This window comes from Panthera uncia, chromosome B4 (genome assembly GCF_023721935.1).
Source record: "Panthera uncia isolate 11264 chromosome B4, Puncia_PCG_1.0, whole genome shotgun sequence".
In the NCBI taxonomy this organism is placed as follows: Eukaryota; Metazoa; Chordata; class Mammalia; order Carnivora; family Felidae; genus Panthera; species Panthera uncia.
In genome coordinates this window covers 5,732,991-5,755,396 of record NC_064809.1, presented here as the reverse complement: position 1 = coordinate 5,755,396, position 22,406 = coordinate 5,732,991, and the positions used below count along the sequence as shown (strand labels likewise).

At 41.1% G+C, this 22,406-nt stretch overlaps 2 protein-coding genes across 4 annotated transcripts in view; one reads left to right on the top strand and one right to left on the bottom strand.

Annotated features, from left to right (window-relative positions):
- Positions 1 to 22,406, bottom strand: part of PFKFB3 (6-phosphofructo-2-kinase/fructose-2,6-biphosphatase 3) — a 952,670-nt gene that overhangs the window by 564,094 nt on the left and 366,170 nt on the right. The window lies entirely within an intron of this gene.
- Positions 1 to 22,406, top strand: part of PRKCQ (protein kinase C theta) — a 185,928-nt gene that overhangs the window by 129,211 nt on the left and 34,311 nt on the right. For both annotated transcript variants that reach the window (XM_049626790.1, XM_049626789.1), the window contains exons 13-14: positions 17,333 to 17,424; positions 19,160 to 19,222. In XM_049626790.1, the coding sequence (XP_049482747.1) occupies positions 17,333 to 17,424; positions 19,160 to 19,222 (155 nt within the window). The remainder of the gene's footprint in view (positions 1 to 17,332; positions 17,425 to 19,159; positions 19,223 to 22,406) is intronic.

Below are 22,406 nucleotides of genomic sequence, written 5' to 3'. Positions count from 1 at the left end.
GATTCACCGGTTAGAAGTCACATTCCCGAGAGAGGCTGACGCTGCAGTGAGGCTAGATATTAAGTTTTGGTTTGCTCACATGGGCGCAGAAAAAGTGACTCCATTTTGGGTCTTCTGTCTCTTTTTTAACAAAACTAAAGGCCACTTTGCATTTGAGGAGATTACACGCACACACTGAGGAAAGGAGAAGTGTGGGACTCTTTGCAAACAGGCAGTAGTTGAAAGTATAGGAATGTATGTGAGTTGTAATCAACCCACTGAGGAGGTTCAAGTACCAAAGCAAAGCACTGCCCCCCTCTTTAAGAAGTGCAAGAGCAAAGGTAAGTGGCAGAGAAAGACCCCTCAGGGAGGGGAGGCAAGGATCAGAGGAGTAGAATTAATGGAGAGGGAAGGCTTTCAAGAAAGAGGGGACTGTGTATACCAAGTGGTGGGGGGTGCTTCCTGGTTGTTCAGGAAGAACAGAAAGAGGCATCGCGCAGAAGGATGAAGGGCTAGGTCAGGTTACAGAGTCTTGAGTGAGTGGTGGGTGGGTAGTCTCAGGGGTTATATCCGAGTCTTCCAGAAAGCATGTTTCTGAAAATGGAAGTTTGTGTGATCGCAGGGCTCTAGGGTTAGCAGAGAACCCTTGAGATGGAGGAAGAAGCCAGACAAAAGGGAGAAATTCAGGGGGGGAGAAGATTTTAGAAAATGCAAAGGTTAGGGTAGGGTGTAGCGCAAACTCTGGTAGAGAGAGGGGCACTTCTGAGTGACGAAGTGAGCGTGGGAGGCAGGAGAGAACATTCGAGAGTGCACATCATGGTTGTGTCACTATGGTAAAGAAGGAAGCTGTCTCAGACTGGACACGACAGGGACAGGAATGAACAGTGCAGGGACATCGAAAGGCCCATAAAGTCCACAGTGAGGGCAGCGATAAGGAGTCCTACAAGACAGAGCATGAACTGCGAGGTATCTTCAGAGCCAGAGTTTGAGGAAAAGGTGCAGGATGGGAGGTGGCCAGGTGAAAACAGCCTTTGGACAAAGAAGTCTAAATCCATCCACATGCATTCTCTATCCACAAGGATTTGCATTTATCCAGAATGTGAATGAGCTCTTAGAAAGCCTGAGTGTTCCATAGGCTAAGAGACACAAGCAGTAAGTAATTCTACAGGAAACTATTACATTTTTTTCTAGAAGAGCAGTTACAAATATTTTGATTAAGTGCAAATATAGTGCTCGCTTTGGCAGCTTACATTTACTAAGTGTAAATATAAATATAAATATAAAAGTGGAAAGTAAATACAAATGTTTCTGGACATATTTTCAAGGAAGATTTCACATAGAACCCAAATGCTACCTTGTTTGTGTAAATTTCTACCTGTATAGGACACATAAACATTATAAGAATTTAGGAGAGCTTTACTAGTCCCCATATTATTCTGTCATTATTTTATCAATCTTTGTATGAACTCCACATGAGGAAGAATCTTAAACATGTTTTTTTCTAGTCCTATATTAGCATCACTTTGTATGGCTAGCCTAGAACTACTAGTTTTTTTTTTTTAATTAATAGACTAATTTTTAGAGCAGATTTAGGTTTACAGAAAAACTGAGTGGAAAGTAGATAGTCCCCTTCCTCCCTGCCAGCCCCCCAGAGTTTCTCCTGTGGTACATTTGTTACAGCTGAAGAATCAATATTGATACATTATTCACTGAAGACCATACTTTACATTAGGATTACTTCTTGTATTGAACATCATATAGATTCTGATAAATCTATGACATGTATCCCCCTATTATGGTATCATTCGGAGCCATTTCAGTGCCCTAAAAATCCTCTATACCCTGCATATTCTTTCCTCCCTTACCTCCACCCCTGGCAACCACTGATCTCTTTACTGTCTCCATGAGTTTCGCCTTTTACAAAATGTCACGTAGTTGGAATCATTCAGTATGGATGACTTTTCATACTGGCTCCTGTCACTTAATGATATGAAAAGCCATGGAGGAACTTTAAATGCATGACTTTCCAGCTTATTTCATTGCTGAATTATATTCCATTGTCTGGATATACCACAGCTTGTTGATACATTCACCCACTGGGGGATATCTTGGTTGCTTATAGCCACTAATTTGATTTGCTATACTCATTTCTTTTTCTTATAATGACAGCCTCCATAGATAAGGCATTAGGGAAGGGGTCTAAGATGGCAATATATGAAGATCTTGAATTCGTGTTCTTCCATGGACAGACCAAATCCACAGTTACATATGGATCATTTCCCTCTGCAGGAGATCTGAAAACTAGATGAATTGCTTTCCACAGCAAAGGATAAAAGGACCATGTTGAGATACAGTCTTGCAGAAACCTCACCCTCAGTTCAGCAACACATAAAAGGGAGGGATCTCACCAGACAGGTACTTCTCACAAAGGAGCAAGGAAATGGTGTCCTACATCAGACACGCTAGTCCCTGGAATCTACACCGGAGAGAAGAACCCCCAGAACATCAGGCTTGGAAAACCAACAGGGCTGATATCCAGGGTCCCAAAGTGCTATGGGAAACCAAGACTCCCCTCTTGGAGAGCTCACACACAGTCTCACTCACCTCAAGATCCAGTGGGAAAACAACAGTTTGAAAAATGCCTAGACTATATGTGAGACAGATTCATTTGCTGATTTGGGGACATCAATGGGAGGAGTAGAGGACAGCTGTGACCCTCCGTGCAGATGGAGGCACTGGTAGAGGCCACTATCGCACTCTCCACATGGCCCATTAGCAAGGGCAGGCAGACTCTAACATGGCCCCCTTCCACCACCTGTTGGAACAGGTTGCCGCGAGCAGTCACAGTACATGCTGAGGCTGGAACGTGCAGATGGTTGCAGCTGTCCTTTGCTCCCTGCCTGGCGCAGGACTGTGCAAATGGTCATGGAGTTCTCCTGCTCTCCAGCTAAAGTCTGCAAGTGCAGGCAGTTGTAAAACTCCCCTGCTGCCTTGAATGCCAGCGGTCACAGTGTCCTCCCACAACCTGCCGAAAGCCAGCACACGTGCACAGACAAGGCACTCTCCTGCTGCGTTACTGAAGCCCACAGTCATGTACAACCAAGGCATCTCCCACTGCCTTTCTGAATAAGGAAGCTTTGGCCTTAACACGTTAGACCAGATGGACTTGGTAGATATATCCAGAACACCCCAAAACAGGGGAATATGCATTCTTTTCAAGTGCACATGGAACATTTTCTAGCCTAGATCACATGTTTGAGGCCACAAAATAGGATTTAATAAATATAAGATGACTGAAGTCATACCAAACTTCTTTTCTGACCACAATCGTATGGAACTAAAAATCAATTACAAGAAGAAAACTGGAAAAAACATGAACACGTAGAGGCTAAACATGCTTCTAAACAATGGGTCAATGAAGGAATCAAAGAAGAAATTTTAAAATACCTGGAGATAATGAAAGTGGGACACAACAGTTCAAAATATATGGGACACCCCTAAGGCAGTTCTAAGAGGGAAGTTGATAACAATATGGGACCACCTCAAAAGGAAAGAAAAATCTCAAACAATAAAACCTGACACCTAAAAGAACCTGAAGAAGAAGAAGAAGAACAAACAAAGCCCAGGGTTAGTGGAAGGAAATACTAAAGCTTACAGCAGAAATAATGAAATAAAGACAAAAAAATATCAATGAAACTAAGAACTAGTTCTTTGAAAAGGTAGATAAAATTGATATTGATAAACTTCTGGCCAGCTGCAAGAAAAAAGAGGGCCCAAATAAATCAGAAATGAAAGAGAAGTTACCAACACCACAGAAATACAAAGGATCATAAAAGACTACTACCAATCACTATATGCCAACAAATGGGACAACCTAGAAGAAATGGAAAAATTCCTAGAAACAGACAATCTTCTGAGACTGAATCAAGAAGAACTAATATCTGATCGGACTGATGACAAGTAATGAAATAGGATCTTTCGTATTACTGATTCAAACACAAGTCCATGATCAGATGGCTAAAGTCCATGATCAGTCCTGATCAGAAATGGGCAGAGCACCTGAATAGACATTTCTTCAATTCAGAAATACAAATGGAGGCACCTGGGTGGCTCAGTGGGTTAAGCATCCGGCTCTTGGTTTCAGCTCAGGTCATGATCTCACGGTTTGTGGGTTTAAGCCCTGCATCAGGCTCTTTAACATTTCAAGAAGAGTTAATACCTATGTTTTTCTAACCCTTCCAAAAAACTGAAGAGGAAGGAACACTTCCAAACACATTTTGTGAGGCCAGAATTACCCCCATTCCAAACCAAAGACACTACAAAAAACAAAATTACATAGTTACAGAGAGGGAAGGAGGCAAACCGTAAGAGACTCTTAAATACTGAGAACAAACTGAGCGTTGATGGGGGTGGGGGGAGAGGGGAAAGTGGGTGGGAGGGTGAAAGAGGGGAAGGGCACCTGTTGGGATGAGCACTGGGTGTTTTATGGAAACCAATTTGACAATAAGTTGTTAAAAAAGATAGAAAGAAAGAAAATTACAGGCTATGTCCCTGATGAACATTGATGCAAAAATTCTCAGCAAAATATTAGCAAACTGAATTCAAGAAGACATTTTTAAAAATCATACACCATGATAAAGTGGGATTTATTCCAGAGACGCAGGATGGTTAACATCCACAAATTAATCAACATTAACAAATAGGATAATAATCATATCACTCAATACGGAAAGAGAATCTGATAATTTTCAACATCCGTTTATGATTAAAACACTCAACCAAGTGGTTACAGATGGAACGTAATATAACAAAGGTTGTGTATGACAAACCCACAGCTATCATCATATTCAACAGTGAAAAGTTGAGACTCTGAGACTGGGAAAAAGACAACAGTGTCCTCTTTCGTCACTTTCATTTAACCTCATATTGGAAGCCCTAGTCACAACAATCGGACAAGGAAAAGATGTAAAAGGCATTCAAGTTGGAAAAGAAGTAAAACTATTTTCAGATAACATGATACTATACATACAAAAAACCCTAAAAACTCCACCAGAAAACTACTAGAAGTAATTAATTCATGTAAAGCTGTAGGATATAAAAATTTAATATACAGAAATCTGTTGATTTCTATACACCAATAATGAAGTTGTGGAAAGGGGAATTAAGACAACAATTCCACTTACAATTGCATTGATAAGAATAAAATACCTAGGAATAAATTTAGCCAAGAAAGTAAAAGACCTATACTATGACTAATACAAGACATTGATGAAAGAAATTGAAGATGACACAAATAAATAGAAATGTATTCAGTACTTATGGGTTAAAAGAATTAATACTGTTAAAGTATTCATACTACCCAAAGCAATCTACAGATTCAGTGCAATTCCTACCAAACTACCAATGGCATTTGCCACAGAACAACAACAAAACTTTTAATTTTTGTAGGGAATCACAGAAGAACTCAAAGGCCAAAACATCTTGGAGAAAGAACAACAGAGCTTGTGTGATCATGCTCCTTAAATTCAAGCTATACTACAAAGTCATAGTCATCAAAACAGAATGATATTGGCACAACACACACATAAACCAAAAGAAGAGAATACAAAATAAAGAATACAGGAATAAACCCATGCTTTTATAGTCAATCTTTGACAAAGGAGCCTAGAACATACAACGGAGAAAAGAGTTTCTTCATTACATGGTGTTGGAACAACTGGACAACTACATGCAAAAGAATGAAACCAGACCACTTTCTTACACCATACACAAAAATAAGCTCAAAATAGAGTCTTAAATGTAAGTTAAACTACAAAACTCCTAGAAGAAAACATAGGCAGTAAGCCCTTAGACATTAGTCTGAGTGATATTTGTTTAGATATGTCTCCCCAGATGAGGGAACAAGTACAAAAATAAATGAGACTCCCTCAAACTAAAGACCTTTTTCACAGAAAGGAACCATGAACAAAAAGATAAGGCAACCTACTGAAGGGGTTCTACCGATGGGAGAAGATGTTTACAAATGATAACCGATAAAGGAATAGCATTCAAAATATATAAAGAACTGATACAACTCAATATCCAAAAAACAACCTGATTTTAAAAATGGGCAGAAGACACGAAAAGACGTTTCTTCAATTCAGAAATACAGATGGGGTGCATGGGTGGCTCAGTCAGTTAAGCATCCAACTCTTGGTTTAGGCTCAGGTCATGATCTCACAGTTCAAGGGTTCAAGCCCTGCGTTGGGCTCAGCACTGGCAGCACGGAGCCTGCTTGGGATTTCCTATCTCCCCCCACCCCCTCTGCCCCTTCCCTACTCATGCTCTCCCTCAAAACAAGCAAACATTAAAAAAGAAAGAAAGAAATACAGATGGCCAACAGACCCATGAAAAGCTGCTCAACATCACTCATCATCAGGGAAATGCAAATCAAAACCACAATGAGATAAAACCTAACACCTGTCAGAATGGCTAAAGTCAAAAAGTCAAGAAATAAGAGTTGGCAAGGATGTGGAGAAAGGGGAACCCTTGTGTACTATTGGTAGGGATATAAATGGTGTGGCCATTACGGCAAACAGTATGGTGGTTCCTCAGAAATGTAAAAATAACACTGCCATAGGATACAGTCACTTCTGGCTATTTATCCAAAGAAAATGAAAACATTTATTTGAAAAGATATAATAGTCAAGATATGGAAATAACCTAAGTGACAATCAGTGGCTGAGTGGATAAAGAAGATGTGTATATGTATGTGTGGGGTGTGTGTGTGTGTGTGTGTAATGACTACTACTCAGCTATAAAAAAAAAAAGAATGAAGCCTTGATATTTACAACATGTATGGACCTTGAATGTATTATGCCAAGTAAAATAATTAGAGAAAGACCAATACCACATGATTTCACTTTTACGTGGAGTCTAAAAAACAAAAACAATACAAGACCCAGACTCATGGATACAGAGACTAGATTGACAGTTGACAGTGGGGAGGGGGATGAGCAGGGTGAAATGGGCAAAGGAGATGAAGAACTACAAACTTCTAGCTATGAAATGGATAAGTCATGGGGATGTAATGTACAGTATGGAGAACGCAGTCTATGATAGCGTATTATAAAGTGACAGATGGTAATTACACTTAGGTGACCATTTCACAATGTGTACAAGTGCTGAATCACTGTGTCGTACACCTGAAACGAATATTGTATGTTAATTTTATCTAGATAAATTTTTAGAAGTTTAAGTGTAGGAAGGAGCTGTTGCGATTTTGGGGGTCAACAGCTTCCCTCATATTGCAGCTAAAGAAATGGAGATCAATGGGGTGCCCGGGTGGCTCAGTCAGTTGAGCGTCGTACTTCGGCTCAGGTCATGATCTCATGGTCTGTGAGTTTGAGCCCTGTGTCGGGCTGTGTGCTGACAGCTCAGAGCCTGGAGCCTGCTTCGGATTCTGTGTCTCCCTCTCTCTCTGCCCTTCCCCTGCTCATGCTCTGTCTCTCTCCCTGTCAAAAATAAATAAACATTTAAAAAAAACTTTTTTAAAGAAATGGAGATCCAAAGATCAGCCTAGCTGATCACATCAATGCTCTTTTCTAAATCCTATCATCTGTCCAAAATTATTAGAAAAATTGAGATTTCAAGGTGCCTAAACACCAAATCCAACTCACAACTCATTAGGGAAGTATCCTTTGCGTGATCTCAACCTTGGAACCAAGCAACAGAGGGGGAGCTGTCTCGCACTCTGTATATATGAATATATAGGAACATAGAATATATTTAATGCAATAGTGGGCATGGTTGATTTGTCACATTTAAATGTTTTTACATATGGCATTGGCATCCACTGGTACTCTTGCTCTAGACCTTGCAGATGTTGGGGCCAGCCTTGCTCTGACTGTAACACAGATTAATGCTTTACATAGGAAAGGTTAATATGTAATCTGTTCTTAACTATCCCAGGCACAGAGCTAAATAGGTGTATTTTTTCATTTTAGTTTGGATGAGATAGTCTTTGTTCTCCAGGGTGCACCTCCCACCCTTTCCACTGGCTCAGTTAGGGTAGATCTCAAAGAGTCTAACTCTACTCTCCAATTTGTCTTATCCTATAATATTGGATATTACAGCATTTATTAAATATGCTTCACATAGGATACTCTGAAAGAGGCACTACTTTCTAATAAATATTCCAGTCTTATTTCTTCAGACCATGCAGGTCTTCTCCATATATGATTTGTGACATTAACTTACTAGCCTTTGGAGGAAAGAAAGCTAGGATCATTTCCTCCTTTTTCCAGAGATGGAGTGTATATTCCTGACCTCATTTGCATGATATTTGCCTATTTGCCAAGTTCTCCTTTTTTTTTTTTTTCTAAAATTGCTCCTGGTTTGATAAGATTATGAATGTCTTTAGTGCCATTAAGTCCACATGCATCCAATAACATGTGCACATTTGGCAACTGTTCCCTTATTTATTCAGTGTTTGACTATATTGAATAGCAGTTAGCACTAAATAATGTCCCAGGCTCTTTATTTTCATTCTCTTAGTAAAAAGGATTTTTAATCCGGGCACCTGGTGGCTCCATTGATGGAGTGACTGACCCTTAATTTTGGCTCAGGTCATGATCCCAGGGTCGTGCCCCACATCAGGCTCCTTGCTGAGTGTGGAGCCTGCTTGAGTTTCTCTCTCTCTCTCTCTCTCTCTCTCTCTCTGCTCCTCTCGCCTGCTTGTACTCTCTCTCTCTCAAAAATTTAAAAACTGAAAAATTTTTTGAAAAGGGATTATGATCATTCTTAAGGAGAAGGCAGTATAGAAGGCACATATTAATATAACTTTTGAGTCTACCTTTGTAATTCCCCCCTCATGAATTCTAGAATATTCATTCACAGGGGCACCTGGGCAGCTCAGCTGGAGCCTGCTTGGGACTCTCCCTCTGCCCCTCCCCCACTCATGTCTGTCTCTCTCTCTCTCTCTCAAAAAAAAATTACTTGTTCACAAAATATCAATATTGAAAACAATATTTTTAAGGGACATGTGTTGACAGTTCTAGAACTCTTCACTTCTCTAAATGACATTTGTGTGTGCAAGCAGCCCCGTGGGGATTACACAACTACCTTTTTGAAATCTGTCTCTGTAATTTTAGAATCCTCTCTTTCCTATTAGGAATAGAGATTTTTATTTTCATGGGGCTTCCCCTTTTAGGTCTTTTCAGTTACTTTGGGTCTGCTTTGAAAGGATGACTCTATTTGTATCATTTTCATTAGAGGCGATGTTAAAAGTATGTAATCAGAAGACGCTCCTGCCCTGTGCCTGGCCCTTCCTTCATCAAAGTGTTTCACCTGCCATTTTCAACTTGGATGATCTACACCAGCCAGCACCTTGCTTTACATCAGATGCTTAATCTAAATTCCCACACCAGCGCTACAGATAACAATACTACTTTTGATCTCTCAGTGATTCGGACTTATTCCAGACCTCTTTAGAATGGATACATTGGCCAGATGGACCTCTTTGGAATGGATACATTGGCAAGGCCCCAGCTATTTAAATTCTAGTTAACATACAGTGTAGTATTGGTTTCAGGAGTAGGACCCGGTGATTCATCCCTTACATATAACACCCAGTGCTCATCCAGCAAGCGCCCTCCGGAATGCCCATCCCCCACACAGCCCATTCCCCCACACCCCTCCCCTCCAGTAACCCTATTTGTTCTCTGTAGTTAAGAGTCTCTTATGGGTTGCCTCCCTCTGTTTTTGCCTTATTTTTCCTTCCCTTCCCCTGTGTTCATCTGTTTTGTTTAAGATCTACATGTGAGTGACATCATATTTGTCTCTGACTTATAATTAAATCACATTAATATGTTCCTGAATTATAAAATTACACCAAAACATACTTTAAAAATTGGAAAATGCGTAAAAGTACTATAAAAAGAAGAGACTCATTCCAAGTTCTGATATTCAAAGGCACTCAAAAGGTAGTACTCAAATTTCTACTTCTATGTTCCTTTTCATCTTTTAGTAACTAATTTAGAAACTAATTTAGTTTAATTAATTAAATCTAGTATTAATAATTTGGTGACTAAAATCTTCAGCAAAGTAGGCCATTTCTACATCAAAACCATATATTCCTAACTTGTCTTTTATGTTAAAACTCAGCCTGTTCCTGAGATTATTTTGTACTTGTGAATATATGTCTCAACATACATCTTCACATATATCATACATGTACAATAACTGTAGCTGTAAATGTAGTAACAGCTGACATTTATAGAGCATTCACCATGTGCCAATCCAGGTTGTAGGTGTGTTAAGTATTTTAGCTCATTTAGTCTTTATAGCAACCCTACGAAGTAGACCATGTTATCATCCCCATTTTACAGATAAAGAAATTGAGGGGGCTCCTAAGGGGACAAGCAACCCATCAAAGGTCAAACACCTGCCAAGCAGGGGACCCAGGGCTCCGACTCAGGCAGTTCAGTGGTGAAGTCCATAGGCCTAACTGCTACATTGCTTCTCAGTAGAGACCTTATCATATCAGGGGGAACCATTTTAAAATGCATGAAATGGAGTCCTGTTTATACTTTGTTATGAAAGAAAATAATTTGTTAGTTAATGCAAAAAGGCCCTGTGGGACAATGAAGCCAGGAAACACCTACTGAGCCGGAGTTCCCGTTGCAAGGTACAAACCTCTAGAAATTCAGGCACATTATTTCTGAAATGTACTAACAGGTCTATTAAAGGCAGTGAATTTTACTAATTAGAGTTTATAATAGAAATATAAACAACCCCTAATGAACGAGTTTGCAGGTCTGCAGAGAGCAATTTCTTTTCCCCACTCTCCCCACTCCATATTTAGACATAAAATGTACACAAATGATTATCTATTGGTTTGTTTTTGTTTTTTTTTTGTGAGGACGTGTCCCTAATGAAAAAGGAAATAAGCCTGTTGTTATAGGATGTTTGAATTTATAGCTCAATATGGAAGAAAGCGATAGATACAGGGATCCAGATTTCAGAATTCCCCAGCCTTCTAAACTGTAGGCACATCTAAGAAATTGAGCACTGGTGTGACCACACTGACAGGGTGTAAAACTATACGGGTGAGCCCAACATCCAGTGTGCCCCACACATGTACCCACCGGATGCAAACTCTGTGCCTGCCGAGTTCTGAGCACACAGCTTGGGCAGCCCTGCCCCCAGCTCTGTGCCCTCCCAGACAGGAAGCGCCCCCATTTCCGCACGACCACAGAGCTGAGGATGTCAAAAAGGCAGTTCTCACGGGTTGTAATTCTCAACCAGAACCTTGCTTTAGGGCAACGATAAGTAGAAGTAAAAACTTCTGAGGTCGTTCACACTCTGAAGGGGACCCCACCCCTACTTCTGACACGAGTTACACTCTCCATGTGCTGAGTCTTAAGTAAAAATGATGGGAGTCACTAAGGGAGAGGTTCAAAGGCAAGGTCTTAAATTTAGACGAGAATTATTAAAGGAATTTGGCCTTGAATACCACTGAAATGAGTACATAAGATATTATCTAAAAAATGACCTTTTCTGGGGTGCCTGAGTGGCTCAGTCGGTTAAGCATTTGACCTCAGTTCAGGCCATGATCTCAGGGTTCATGAGTTCGAACGTCGCACTGGGCTCAGAGCCTGGAGCCTGCTTCAGATTCTGTGTCTCCTTCTCTCTTGGCCCCTCTCCTGCTCATGCTCTGTCTCTCTCAAAAATAAACATTCAAAAAAAATCTTTTAATGACTTTTTCTAGTTCTTAGATTAGCAAAATACTTAGATATTTTTATTCTTATGTACAACGTTTACTTCCTTTCCTTTTTATCAGTATAAACTACTGTTACAGCTAAATTTTATATAGATATTTCATAAAGAAAATAAATGAATACAAAAGTACTTAGACATTGGAGTCTCCCTACAGTGAGCTCATATTTTTGTAAGAACATAGGAGAGCCAACTACAATGTTCTGTCAGCCAAGTAATGACATATTTGTGGAAACTGGAAAATATCCAGGACTTTGTACACATACCTACAGAATTCTTCGCAAAAATGCTAGGCTGTTTTGAATTTTTGAAAGTAGTTGATATATAATATTTAAGTGATCTTACAAGAATATAATAATACCATTTTTTAAAGCACCAAAAAAAAAAAACAACTACAGAGCATTGAATACCCATCTATCTACAGAATATCAGCATTGATTATTGTGCTCAGCTGTCAGAAAATCACAGCAAAGCAATACATAACTGTGACTCTTGTTTCTGTGGTCTGGCATACAAACAGCCTGTATGCCATAGTTATAATTGGGAAAGTTGATAAATAAATGTAATTGAATGGTATGTCAAATACTTTCTGGTTGGTCAGAGGTTCTTAAGGACTATTCAGTCAGTCACTTCTTCCAGTGGCCTCAATGTCCTTGTACTGTCAAACCGCAACTCAACTTACGTTCCTGACAGGATAGGTCAGGAAATATGCTCAGTGTTTTATCATTTCATTAATAAAATCAGTGGATGATGGAAGGACACTCAGAGAACTCACACTGTAAAGACTACGAATAGTATAGACACGGGCCTTTACTGGAACATTCATTTTACAAATCCGTCCATTTGAGTTAACAGCAACAGAGATTCCAAGAACCTCAATGGGTTTCGTCCTGCAGGGAACTAGCTAAGAGAGGCAACCTTCCTTTTACAAATTTCACTTTTCCACAGAGCTGCTTGACAAAACGCTATGTTTTTGCCTCCTACGTAGGCAAAGTGAAAAAACTCACTGATTGAACTGGGGACAATAGCTCTACAGGTTGTCAGGCTCTACTCCTTTGTTTCTATTCTTTTCCAAAGTCAGAAGTGTTCTTCTTTAAGCAGGCCTGCTTGAGTTCTGCGTGATTCAGAAACAAAATAGAAGGACCAGTCAAAAAGTTATTTTCTTGCCATTTGATGTCTACTCAAAACAGTGCTAAGGCAAATTCTGCCCTAACATATTCTGATCTTCAGCCATTGGTGGGATTGATTTAAATGTTAAAGCAGTCAGGACCCTTGGGACACAGGGGTATCTGCCCCCAACCGATCGCCATGTTCTAGGAGCGTAACCAGGACACTACTTACATGGGAGGAAGCCATCTGACCCCTATTGTAGGACCTTCCTTGGGGTGGCATGGTGGGCCATAACACTTCCTCTCCTTTGAGGAGGGTTCTAAAGGAAGGCTCATCTCTATCCTTTTTTTTAAAAAAAATTTTTAATGTTTATTTTTGAGAGAGGCAGAAAGAGAGGGAAACACAGAATCTGAAGCAGGCTCCAGGCTCTGAGCTGTCAGCACAGAGCCCGACACGGGGCTCCAACTCACAAACCGTGAGATCATGACCTGAGCCGAAGTTGGACGCCCAACCGACTGAGCCACCCAGGTGTCCCTAATTTTACTTCAGATATGCATTGTTTCAAAGACATCTCTGAAGAATTTTGCAAGCATCACATCCTCTTATAGGTATTTATCACCTGAGGAGCACCGCATGGATCTTATAATGTACTTAATAGTTTATTAATGTTATCTTTTTCCCCAAGGGAAAAAAAAATTAAATGTATGGTGAAAACCAGGGAGTGTTGAGGCTACTGAAGGGGAATTTCATCAGTACTTCTTGTTTCCCTGAGGTTGAGACTGAGGCCCAAGGATGGCATGATCTATTGATCAGCCAGCCAATCAGTGGTGGCACAGAGACCAGAATTTCTACTCCATGCTTGCTATCCCAGGAACTGCTGGCAAAGTCTAAGTCCAGGGCAGATTGGAGCACACTATCCCCCAGACCCTCACAACTTCAGTTCTGACTCGCCAAAAGAATCGTGTGTGTTAGTTAATGTAGTGCCCGGTGTAAAGAGAGGTCCTTACTGGTGTGTGGGGGTCATAAGCGCCCCCCCCACCCCGTCACCCCTCATTACCCTGCTTCACGTTTTCTCTCAGCTCATGACCAGAAAAGATAGGACAGCACTGGAGGAGACCTGGCTGTCTGCTTTCCTCTTTTCTGAGGAGTCCTTTTGCGGAGAAGGATCTGCTGGAGTTTGGTTTTTGACGTCATGCAATTTTTTTCCAGAAGATGTAATGAAAATTAAAGGCGGAATTACTCATATAGATGTCCAGCACCATTTCTGGAAGAGACTACCTTTGCTTCACTGTATTATTGCTTTTGCTTCTTTTTCAAAGATCAGTTGACTATATTTGTGAGGGTCTGTTTCTAAACTCTGTTCCATTTGATCTGTCCATTCTTTTGTCAACACCACACTGTCTTGATGACTATAGCTTTGTGGTAAGTCTTGAAGATGGGTAGTTCTGACCTCCAACTTTGTTCTTCCAAAAATTTTTTTGGCTATTCTGGGTCTTTTGCCTCTGTGTAAACATTAGAATCAGTTTATAGAGGTCCACAAATAATTCAATAGGATTTTGACCAGGATTTCACTAAACCTATAAGTCAAGTTGGAAAGAATTGACATCTTGACAATATTATATTCCTATTCATGAACATGGAATCTCTATCCATTTATTTAGTTCTTCTGATCTGCTGGGGTCTTTTGATTAGCTTTTAAATTGTTTTCCTAGGACAACAGCTACCAATTATCAAGGTCATGCTGAATGCGAACCCTGAGCCAGTTTTCTACATGTATCATCTCATTTAATACTCATGACAGTCCTCTCGAGACAGGACTATTATCCCTCTGTTTTGCAAATAAAGAAGATAATGCTCAAGGGAGGTTAACTTCTCCACGGTCACAAATAGAAGAAATACGAACTTGGTTCTCAGTAAGGGCAAAGCCCTGGTCTTGACCATTACCCTGAGTCTTGTCCTTCTGGGTTTGGTTCTACCTGAGTCAATCTGGAATCCTTCCAGTGGGCAGGCTTTTCTTCTCGAGAGTGGTGCTTAAGGGTTCCAGGTCAGTGGCAGGTCACCTTCAGCTCAGAGTACTCATTTTTCTGCCATTTATGAAAGTTTGAGTCTGTCATATATGCATGTATGTTTGTATGTACGACTGGGGCTTGGGATTCAAACTTTAAAAGATTTATCCATCCTTCAAAACGTGATCCTTGAAACCCAGACCCCAGGACTGCATGGTTTGTGTGTCTATGTTTATTCTGACTTCATCACCGAGCCATCTCCTTGGGCCCAGTGTAGACCCAAGAGTTCCCTGGATGAATATCTTCCCGAGACTTCCAAACAGCATCCAGAACCCCTTAGAAAAAGGCAAGGACACTCAGAACAGCACCTTCTAGAAGGATAACAGGTTTCCCCACCCTGCCCACCCAAGCTGGACCTCCAGGCATGGACTGCCCTTATTCCCTATAAGCAGCCCACATTTATCTGGTATTCACCCAAACCAAGCACTTCAACTGAAGCAAAATGCCATCATAAATAACCAAAGGCAATCGATTGGCTTTTTTCAGTGCCTCCGGCTTAATATAAAGATGAGAATTAGAAGAGATTGTTTTAAAAGATTTATCGTGGAGACATAAGATCTTTTAGTGGGATTAAGTGTGGCATCCAAGATGCTATAAATCTCCATTACTATTTAATTAATAATCACTATGGTAGTGTGGTCTTCCTGGAATGCCCAAGGGAGTAAACAATGACTGTGCCCTGTGGTACCTTAGAGTCTGTGTTTTGCCACACAGGTTCAACCCCCCAACCCTTCATAGCTAGGTACAGACCTGACTTAAGCATGAGAACTGATGGGACCACTGTGCCCAGTGTTGTGTAGAAGTTAGGGTTGGCCTTTTGCCTCGAGTCCTAGCTGACAACATTTAAATTCCAAATTTTCAAGTTTTATAAGGATTTATAAGCATCCTAACACTTAAGAGGAACCCTTCATCTGAGCACTGTTATAAATGGCCTTTAAGCTTTTATAGCTTTCGTTCTTTTGAGCACGTAGGAGATTCCACTACTGTGTACATACAGACCATTATAGTTTTAGGTAAAAAAAAAAAGGTGATTAGAAGTGGTCCACACGGTACTTTCAAGAATAAGAGCTAAAGGAAACGTGTGCTATTGATGAAGCAGATGTGTGCGGACTGAACAAATGATTAATCTCAAGCTATATTTGAAGTATCAATGTTCAGTTAGCACATCTATCACTAGAGATGTTGGCCTGTCCATAAGGGAAAGGGTTCCAGTTAAAGATACATGAAATCAGTAAATTAGATCAGAGGTCAACTTTAGAAAAAGCGGGACGACACTGATCTTTACCTAAATTATTGAGATATTTACCACAAGACTTGGTTTCCCCAGTTCTGTGGAGAACTGGCCTCAGTACAAATGGTGGGAAATGTCGGTCACTATCAGACCAGAACACCGTCACTTCATATGCCCCAGGGCCTCGGTTAGTCTCACATGAAAACTCAAAGGTTAATTCTGTTAAAAAATCACCCAAGTGAGGCTTTGGGGTGCAAATTCATGAGCAGACATGCTAAAGGTCTTCACACTTTGAGGATGACTAATTCTGTGGTTCATGAGGACTCTCTAGAATTGAGATGCTCAAAGTGTCGTATATATACTTATTGAGGAAGCACTGCCTCACATAGGAGGAGGAGCCCAGGCTCACTGGAATTGTAGCCGCTTCTGATACTCTCACGACAATGTTGAAGACCTGTAGACCTGAAGAGGTCTTCAACCTGAAGACCACTCAACATTACTTTTGATGGCGGCCATTCAAGGGGGCCAGCTCTAGTAACATGCATGATGTCCTCTGGTGGAAGCAACATGCTAGCTCATCAGCAAGGTCTTGCAACAAGTGAAATCAGGACCGGCAAGAGATGAGGCTACACTTAATTGTCAGCTGAAGGCAGGGCTGTGTTTCATCAAATCTGATGGGTGAGGCAGGAATGCACATCCCCACTCTCACTCCTACCACAGGGCCATACCTGGAGAGTATGTTCAGAACTACTTACTAAGTGTTGTGTTGAACGCATGCTTCCAAGCCCTGTGCCTGGAGTCAGAGACCTGATTTGTGTTATCCTTACCATCCTACACACTATCAATTTCCACAGGTATACAATCAGCATTGTATACCATTAAGTGTCCAACACCATCACTGTTGGGTGGGCAAGTCCAGGTGGACCCTTCCTCATGCCGTGCCCCATCAGCTGCATCATAGCATGTAAGTATCCCAGCAAACGTTACACATATGCCTCCCAGATGCCCCAAGCTTCTTCTTGGTGTTCGGAAATGCTATAGATCAGCTAAATTATCTTGGTCTTTTTATAAGTGATCTCAAGATAGAATTGGTTCCCCTGAAATAATCTAAATCCACTCAGAAAGTAGCGCTTGTTTCCTTATTTTTTTTAAAAGCTGAAATTTGGAATTGTTTTTTGTTTTTCCCTAGGAAAACCTCTTTTTTGTGATGGAGTATCTCAATGGAGGAGACTTAATGTACCACATCCAAAGTTGCCACAAGTTTGATCTTTCCAGAGCCACGTAAGAGCCCTCTAAAGGGTTTGGGGTTTTTCCACTGTTCTTGTCAGGTACTGAGCACCTGCGATGCCCATCGATACTTCTCCCTTGTGGCATTTTTCCTGTTTCCTCACTCAGCATGCCACAACCTCAGGTCAGGGTAACGCCCTGGGGACCTATCCAACAAGGCAACTGTTTTCCCCATTTGTGAAGCTTAAATTGGAGTCTGTTTTGTTTCATTTCTCCATGTTTTGAAATCAAGAACTTAGTCTCTTAAGAAACCACTCAGCTCATCAAGCTTCTAATTAATCTAAACCCAGAAGCAAATATTTGCCCTTTGAAAAGAAGCAGTCAAATGAAACACAGATCTTAAAGGTGGTCATGGGGATGAAGCTCTAAGGCCTTTGGGAAGCTCAAGGTGAAGGCATAAAACATCTGGCTAAGGGTGGGGGGGATGAGAATTAAGAAACCAGAAGAGGTATTTACTCTCTGAGAATAAATCTTCACCTTTTTCGAAACCAGGCAGACTGCATTTGCCAGGTGGAAATGAAGCTGAGTCCCACACAACCCCCTGCCTCTCTTCCTCCCGTGGGCCCTGTTTCCTCAGTAATAAAACCGTGACACTCAGGAAAAAAGAAAATTGTGCCACTAGAGCCACTTAAAAATATGGGTACACACTAACTTCCTTTTCCTGGTGCTCAGTAATCTTTCATTCACCCCTAATGAGCACTTTCGAGTGGTGTAGGCTGAGCTGGGTTGAAAGATGGACGGGTCCCACCAGCTCCCACAGAAACTCTGGCTGAAATGGCTTTTTGTCAAAGCCAGTGGCTCACACACCACTAAGCTCATCACCTCCAGGAACCATCAGCAACGTGCCCAGAGAGAATTTTATGGGATTTCCGCAGCAGAGAAATCATCAGGAAGTTTTCGTGCTAACGGATTCTCTCCGCCCACCTTCCTCACTACCTCTGGAAGGCATGAACGCCATCACAGACACATGCTGTCTGTCGTGCCCTCAATGCCTCCCAGGTGTCTGTCATCACTGCAAATGGAGAGCATATCCCACTCCCATCTTCCATCTGCCTTCCTCTGCCTCTTGGGCTGCATTTCTTGCCCATAAACAAGCCAGGTCTATTTGTTTTTTTTTTTTGTTTGTTTGTTTGTTTGTTTTTTTTAATATATGAAATTTACTGTCAAATTGGTTTCCATACAACACCCAGTGCTCATCCCAAAAGGTGCCCTCCTCAATACCCATCACCCACCCTGCCCTCCCTCCCACCCCCCATCAACCCTCAGTTTGTTCTCAGTTTTTAACAGTCTCTTATGCTTTAAGCCAGGTCTATTTGGAATGACCCTGCACACAGGTCTAAGGGCTCCAAGCAGAGTTTAAAATAAAACGGAAAATTATTTTTCTGTAATACTTATACAATTACATTTAATGTATATGTGTGTTTTATTAGCAAAAAAAAAAAGTTTGAGCATTATAGTTTAAAACAGAAGAATAAGTACTAGATGCAGGTAAGACTAACTTAAGGTTAGTTTCATGCTATGTTAAGCTTTGTTTCATGCTATGAGGAGTGGGGCTGAACATATAGAACGGACATCGCTCTTTTGTTAGGACTGAACGAAATTATGTGTGTACAAAGTTGTGTGTGTACACCTCAGACAGTACTTGCACAGAGTACCCACTATTTAAAATGGGGATTTTACTTTGTTCCATCAATGCATCCATACTGAACTTTGATTTTCCTTCCCTCAGGTTCTATGCTGCTGAAATCATTCTGGGTCTGCAGTTCCTTCATTCCAAAGGAATTGTGTACAGGTAAATTTTATTCTTTGGAAACGCATACAGAGATATCTTGATTCCCTGTCCAGTTAATTTAATCATTCTGCTCTGGTGATGTGAAATGGCCAGTGTGCTTTGTGGCAGGAAGTTGCACGGCCGGGGTGAGGACAGTCAAGTCAGGAACTCCCATCTCAGAAGAAGTAGGGTTCTGCTCTCATTTTGCTCTTTATTCTGGTCCTTCCTTATATAGTTATTCTCCCCACTCACCTCCACTTTTCTCATCTCCTTCCATTACCCTGCTTTCCCTTTGGCATCTTAATCATCGCTTTCTCTTTCTGTCTCTTTCATAGCTCGTTTTTCCTGATTTTTGCTTGGCCAACTAGAATGCTTGTTGAATGTTCTCTTGGGTGGGGGAAGAGGGGAGCTCTTCCTTGAACACTCATACACACCCGTGGAAACCTACTTGCCTGCACCCGGTAGAAGTGCATAGGAAGCCATGTGTACCCTCTTTCATGAGTGGATGTCCATCCAAAATGTCTCTATCATACACCATCTTTTCACATCCTTCTCAGAGGAAAGCTATTGTACTTTAATCTCCTTACTTCTTTGCTCAAAATATAGTTGACTCTTACTTAACATAGAAATCACCAAAAGCTTGGTTGTCTAGTTTCTGACTCACTGAAGATTAGGGGGGAAAGAATAAAATTAAAAAAAAAAAAAAGAGAGAGAGCCAGACAGGAGGCTGGTGAAGCTGCTGGAGGCTGGCCCAGTGAGCACAGTGAGAGGGTCATGTTAAATCCAATATAAAGGGAAGATGCAAGTCAATCAAAAGGCTCTGGGAGAGTGGGATTATGTGCCCTTCTGTGGCAAGTGTTCATAACACTGGACCAGAGTCATCAGTAAGGTTCAATGGTAAGAGGGGGTCCAAGATGGCAGCATAGGAAAACCCTAAATGCACCTCCTCCCAGGGACACACAAATCTACTCAAACATATAAAGGAGCAATTCCTCTTGAAGGACTGAGGGCCAACTGGAAAGTTTGTGCTCAACAAAGGATAGAGGCACAGTAATGATGAGATCCCCATCCCCAATATTACCAACTGCAGGGGGAGGGATGGCACTGAAGAGGGCCATGCAGACTTGCCCCTCTGGGGCAAAGTAGTTTAAGGGACAACTAGACTCTGAATGTCCACCAAATGGTGAGGGAGATGGTAGAACTCTCCTCAATGCCAGAGGTGCTGGTGGGTGCCATTGTTTAAGCTCCCCCTCCACTTTGATAGTGCAGACAGGAGCAGGGTCCAGCACTGTAGCCAGGCTGCTGCTTCAGTGAGCCCCAGTATGCCAGCCTACACCAGATCCATCCATCCCCCTAAAGGCAGCCCCCCACCCATGCCTGCCACAGCTCCAGCCATCTCCCTAAGGCTGCCCCAGTATGATGCACACCCGGGCTCTCCTAGACAGTACCCCCTAGGACTCCAGCCATCTAGCCAAGGCAGCACAAATATAAAGTACTCTAGGACACCCCTATCCTTTCCCCACCCTAGTACCAACCTTCCCACCAGGGCAAACTGATGTGGATTACCCCAGGACCCACCAGCCTATATTCACTTCCTGCCAGGATAGCCCTGGTGCAGAATGCCCCAGGATCCCTTGGTCTATGCCTGCTTCAGCTCCAACCAGCCATCCAAGAAGCCCTCTGCATAGAGCACCCCAATGTGATAACAGCCAGCCAGCCAAAGCTTCCTGACATATATAGTCTATACAGAGGACATTCCTACACAAAGTCACTCCTTCAAGACTGGGAGAGGTGCCTTTTTCACCTAATTCATATAAATAAACAGAAAAAGTAAAAATGAGGAGGCAGAAGGATATGCTCCAAATTGAAGACAAAACTTCAAAAAAGAACTAAATGAAATAGAGATGGCAATCTACCTGACAAAGAGTTCAAAGTACTAGTCATAAAGATGCCCACTGGACTTCAGAGAAAAGCAGATGAACCCTGTGAGACTTCAACAAAAAGAATACAAAAAAAGAACAAATCAACTAAAGAATGCAAAAACAAAAATGTCAAATACACTAGAGGGAATCACTACCAGATTAGAGGAGGTAGAAGAACAGATCAGCATCTGGAAAATAGGGTATAAAAAGCACCCAAGCTGAACAGCAAAAAGAAAAGAGAATTTAAAAAGTTAGCATAGGTTAAAGGACCTCTGAGACAACATCAAGTATGCTAACATTTATATTAGACGACAAAGAAGAGAAACAAAGGAGTAAAACTTATTTGATGAAATAATAGCTAAAGAGAAGGAACAGACATCCAGGTTCAGGAAGCACAGACAGTCCCAAACAAGATGAAGTCAAGAGGTCCACACCAAAACACATAATAATTAAAATGTACGAAATTAAAGATAAAGAGGATCTTAAAAGAGGCAAGAGAAAAGCAACTAGTTATGTACAAGTGAAACCCCACAGGGCTATCAGCAGATTTTTGGCACATGCTTTGAAGGTAAGAAGGGAGTGGCATGATATATTCAAAGTGCTGAAAGGAAGAAAACTACAACCAAGAATACTCTGCCCAACAAGGTTATCATTCAGATTTGAAGAAGACATAAAGAGTTTCCCAGACAAAAGTTAAAAGAGTTCATCACCACCAAACCAGCCTTACAAAGACGTGTTAAAGGGACTTCTTCAAGCAGAAAAGAAAATGCCTTGAAGAAAATTATGAAAGGAAAAAACTTCACTGGTAAAAGTAAACATATAGTAAATCAATCACTTGTAAACCTAGTATGAAGGTTAAAAAGTAAAATCAATTAATGGATTCACGATATAAAAGTGTATGTAAAACAGACCGTTACAAATATAAAACATGGAGTGGGGAGGACTAAGAACGCAATGCTTTTAGAATGTGTTGAATTTAAGTGACCATCAACTTACAAGAGACTGCTATATACTTAGGATGGTATTATATAAACTTCATGGAAACCACATTTATATATCTATAATAGATACACACAAAAAAAGAGAAAAGAATCCAAGCATATCACTAAAAAGCCATCAATCACAAGGGAGGAGAGCAAGAGAAGAAGAAAGGAACAGAGAAGAACTACATAAACAACCAGAAAACAATGAACAAAATAGGGATAAGTACATACCTATCTATAATTAATTTAAATGTAAATGGACTAAATGCTCCAGTCAAAAGATACAGACGACTAAATAGA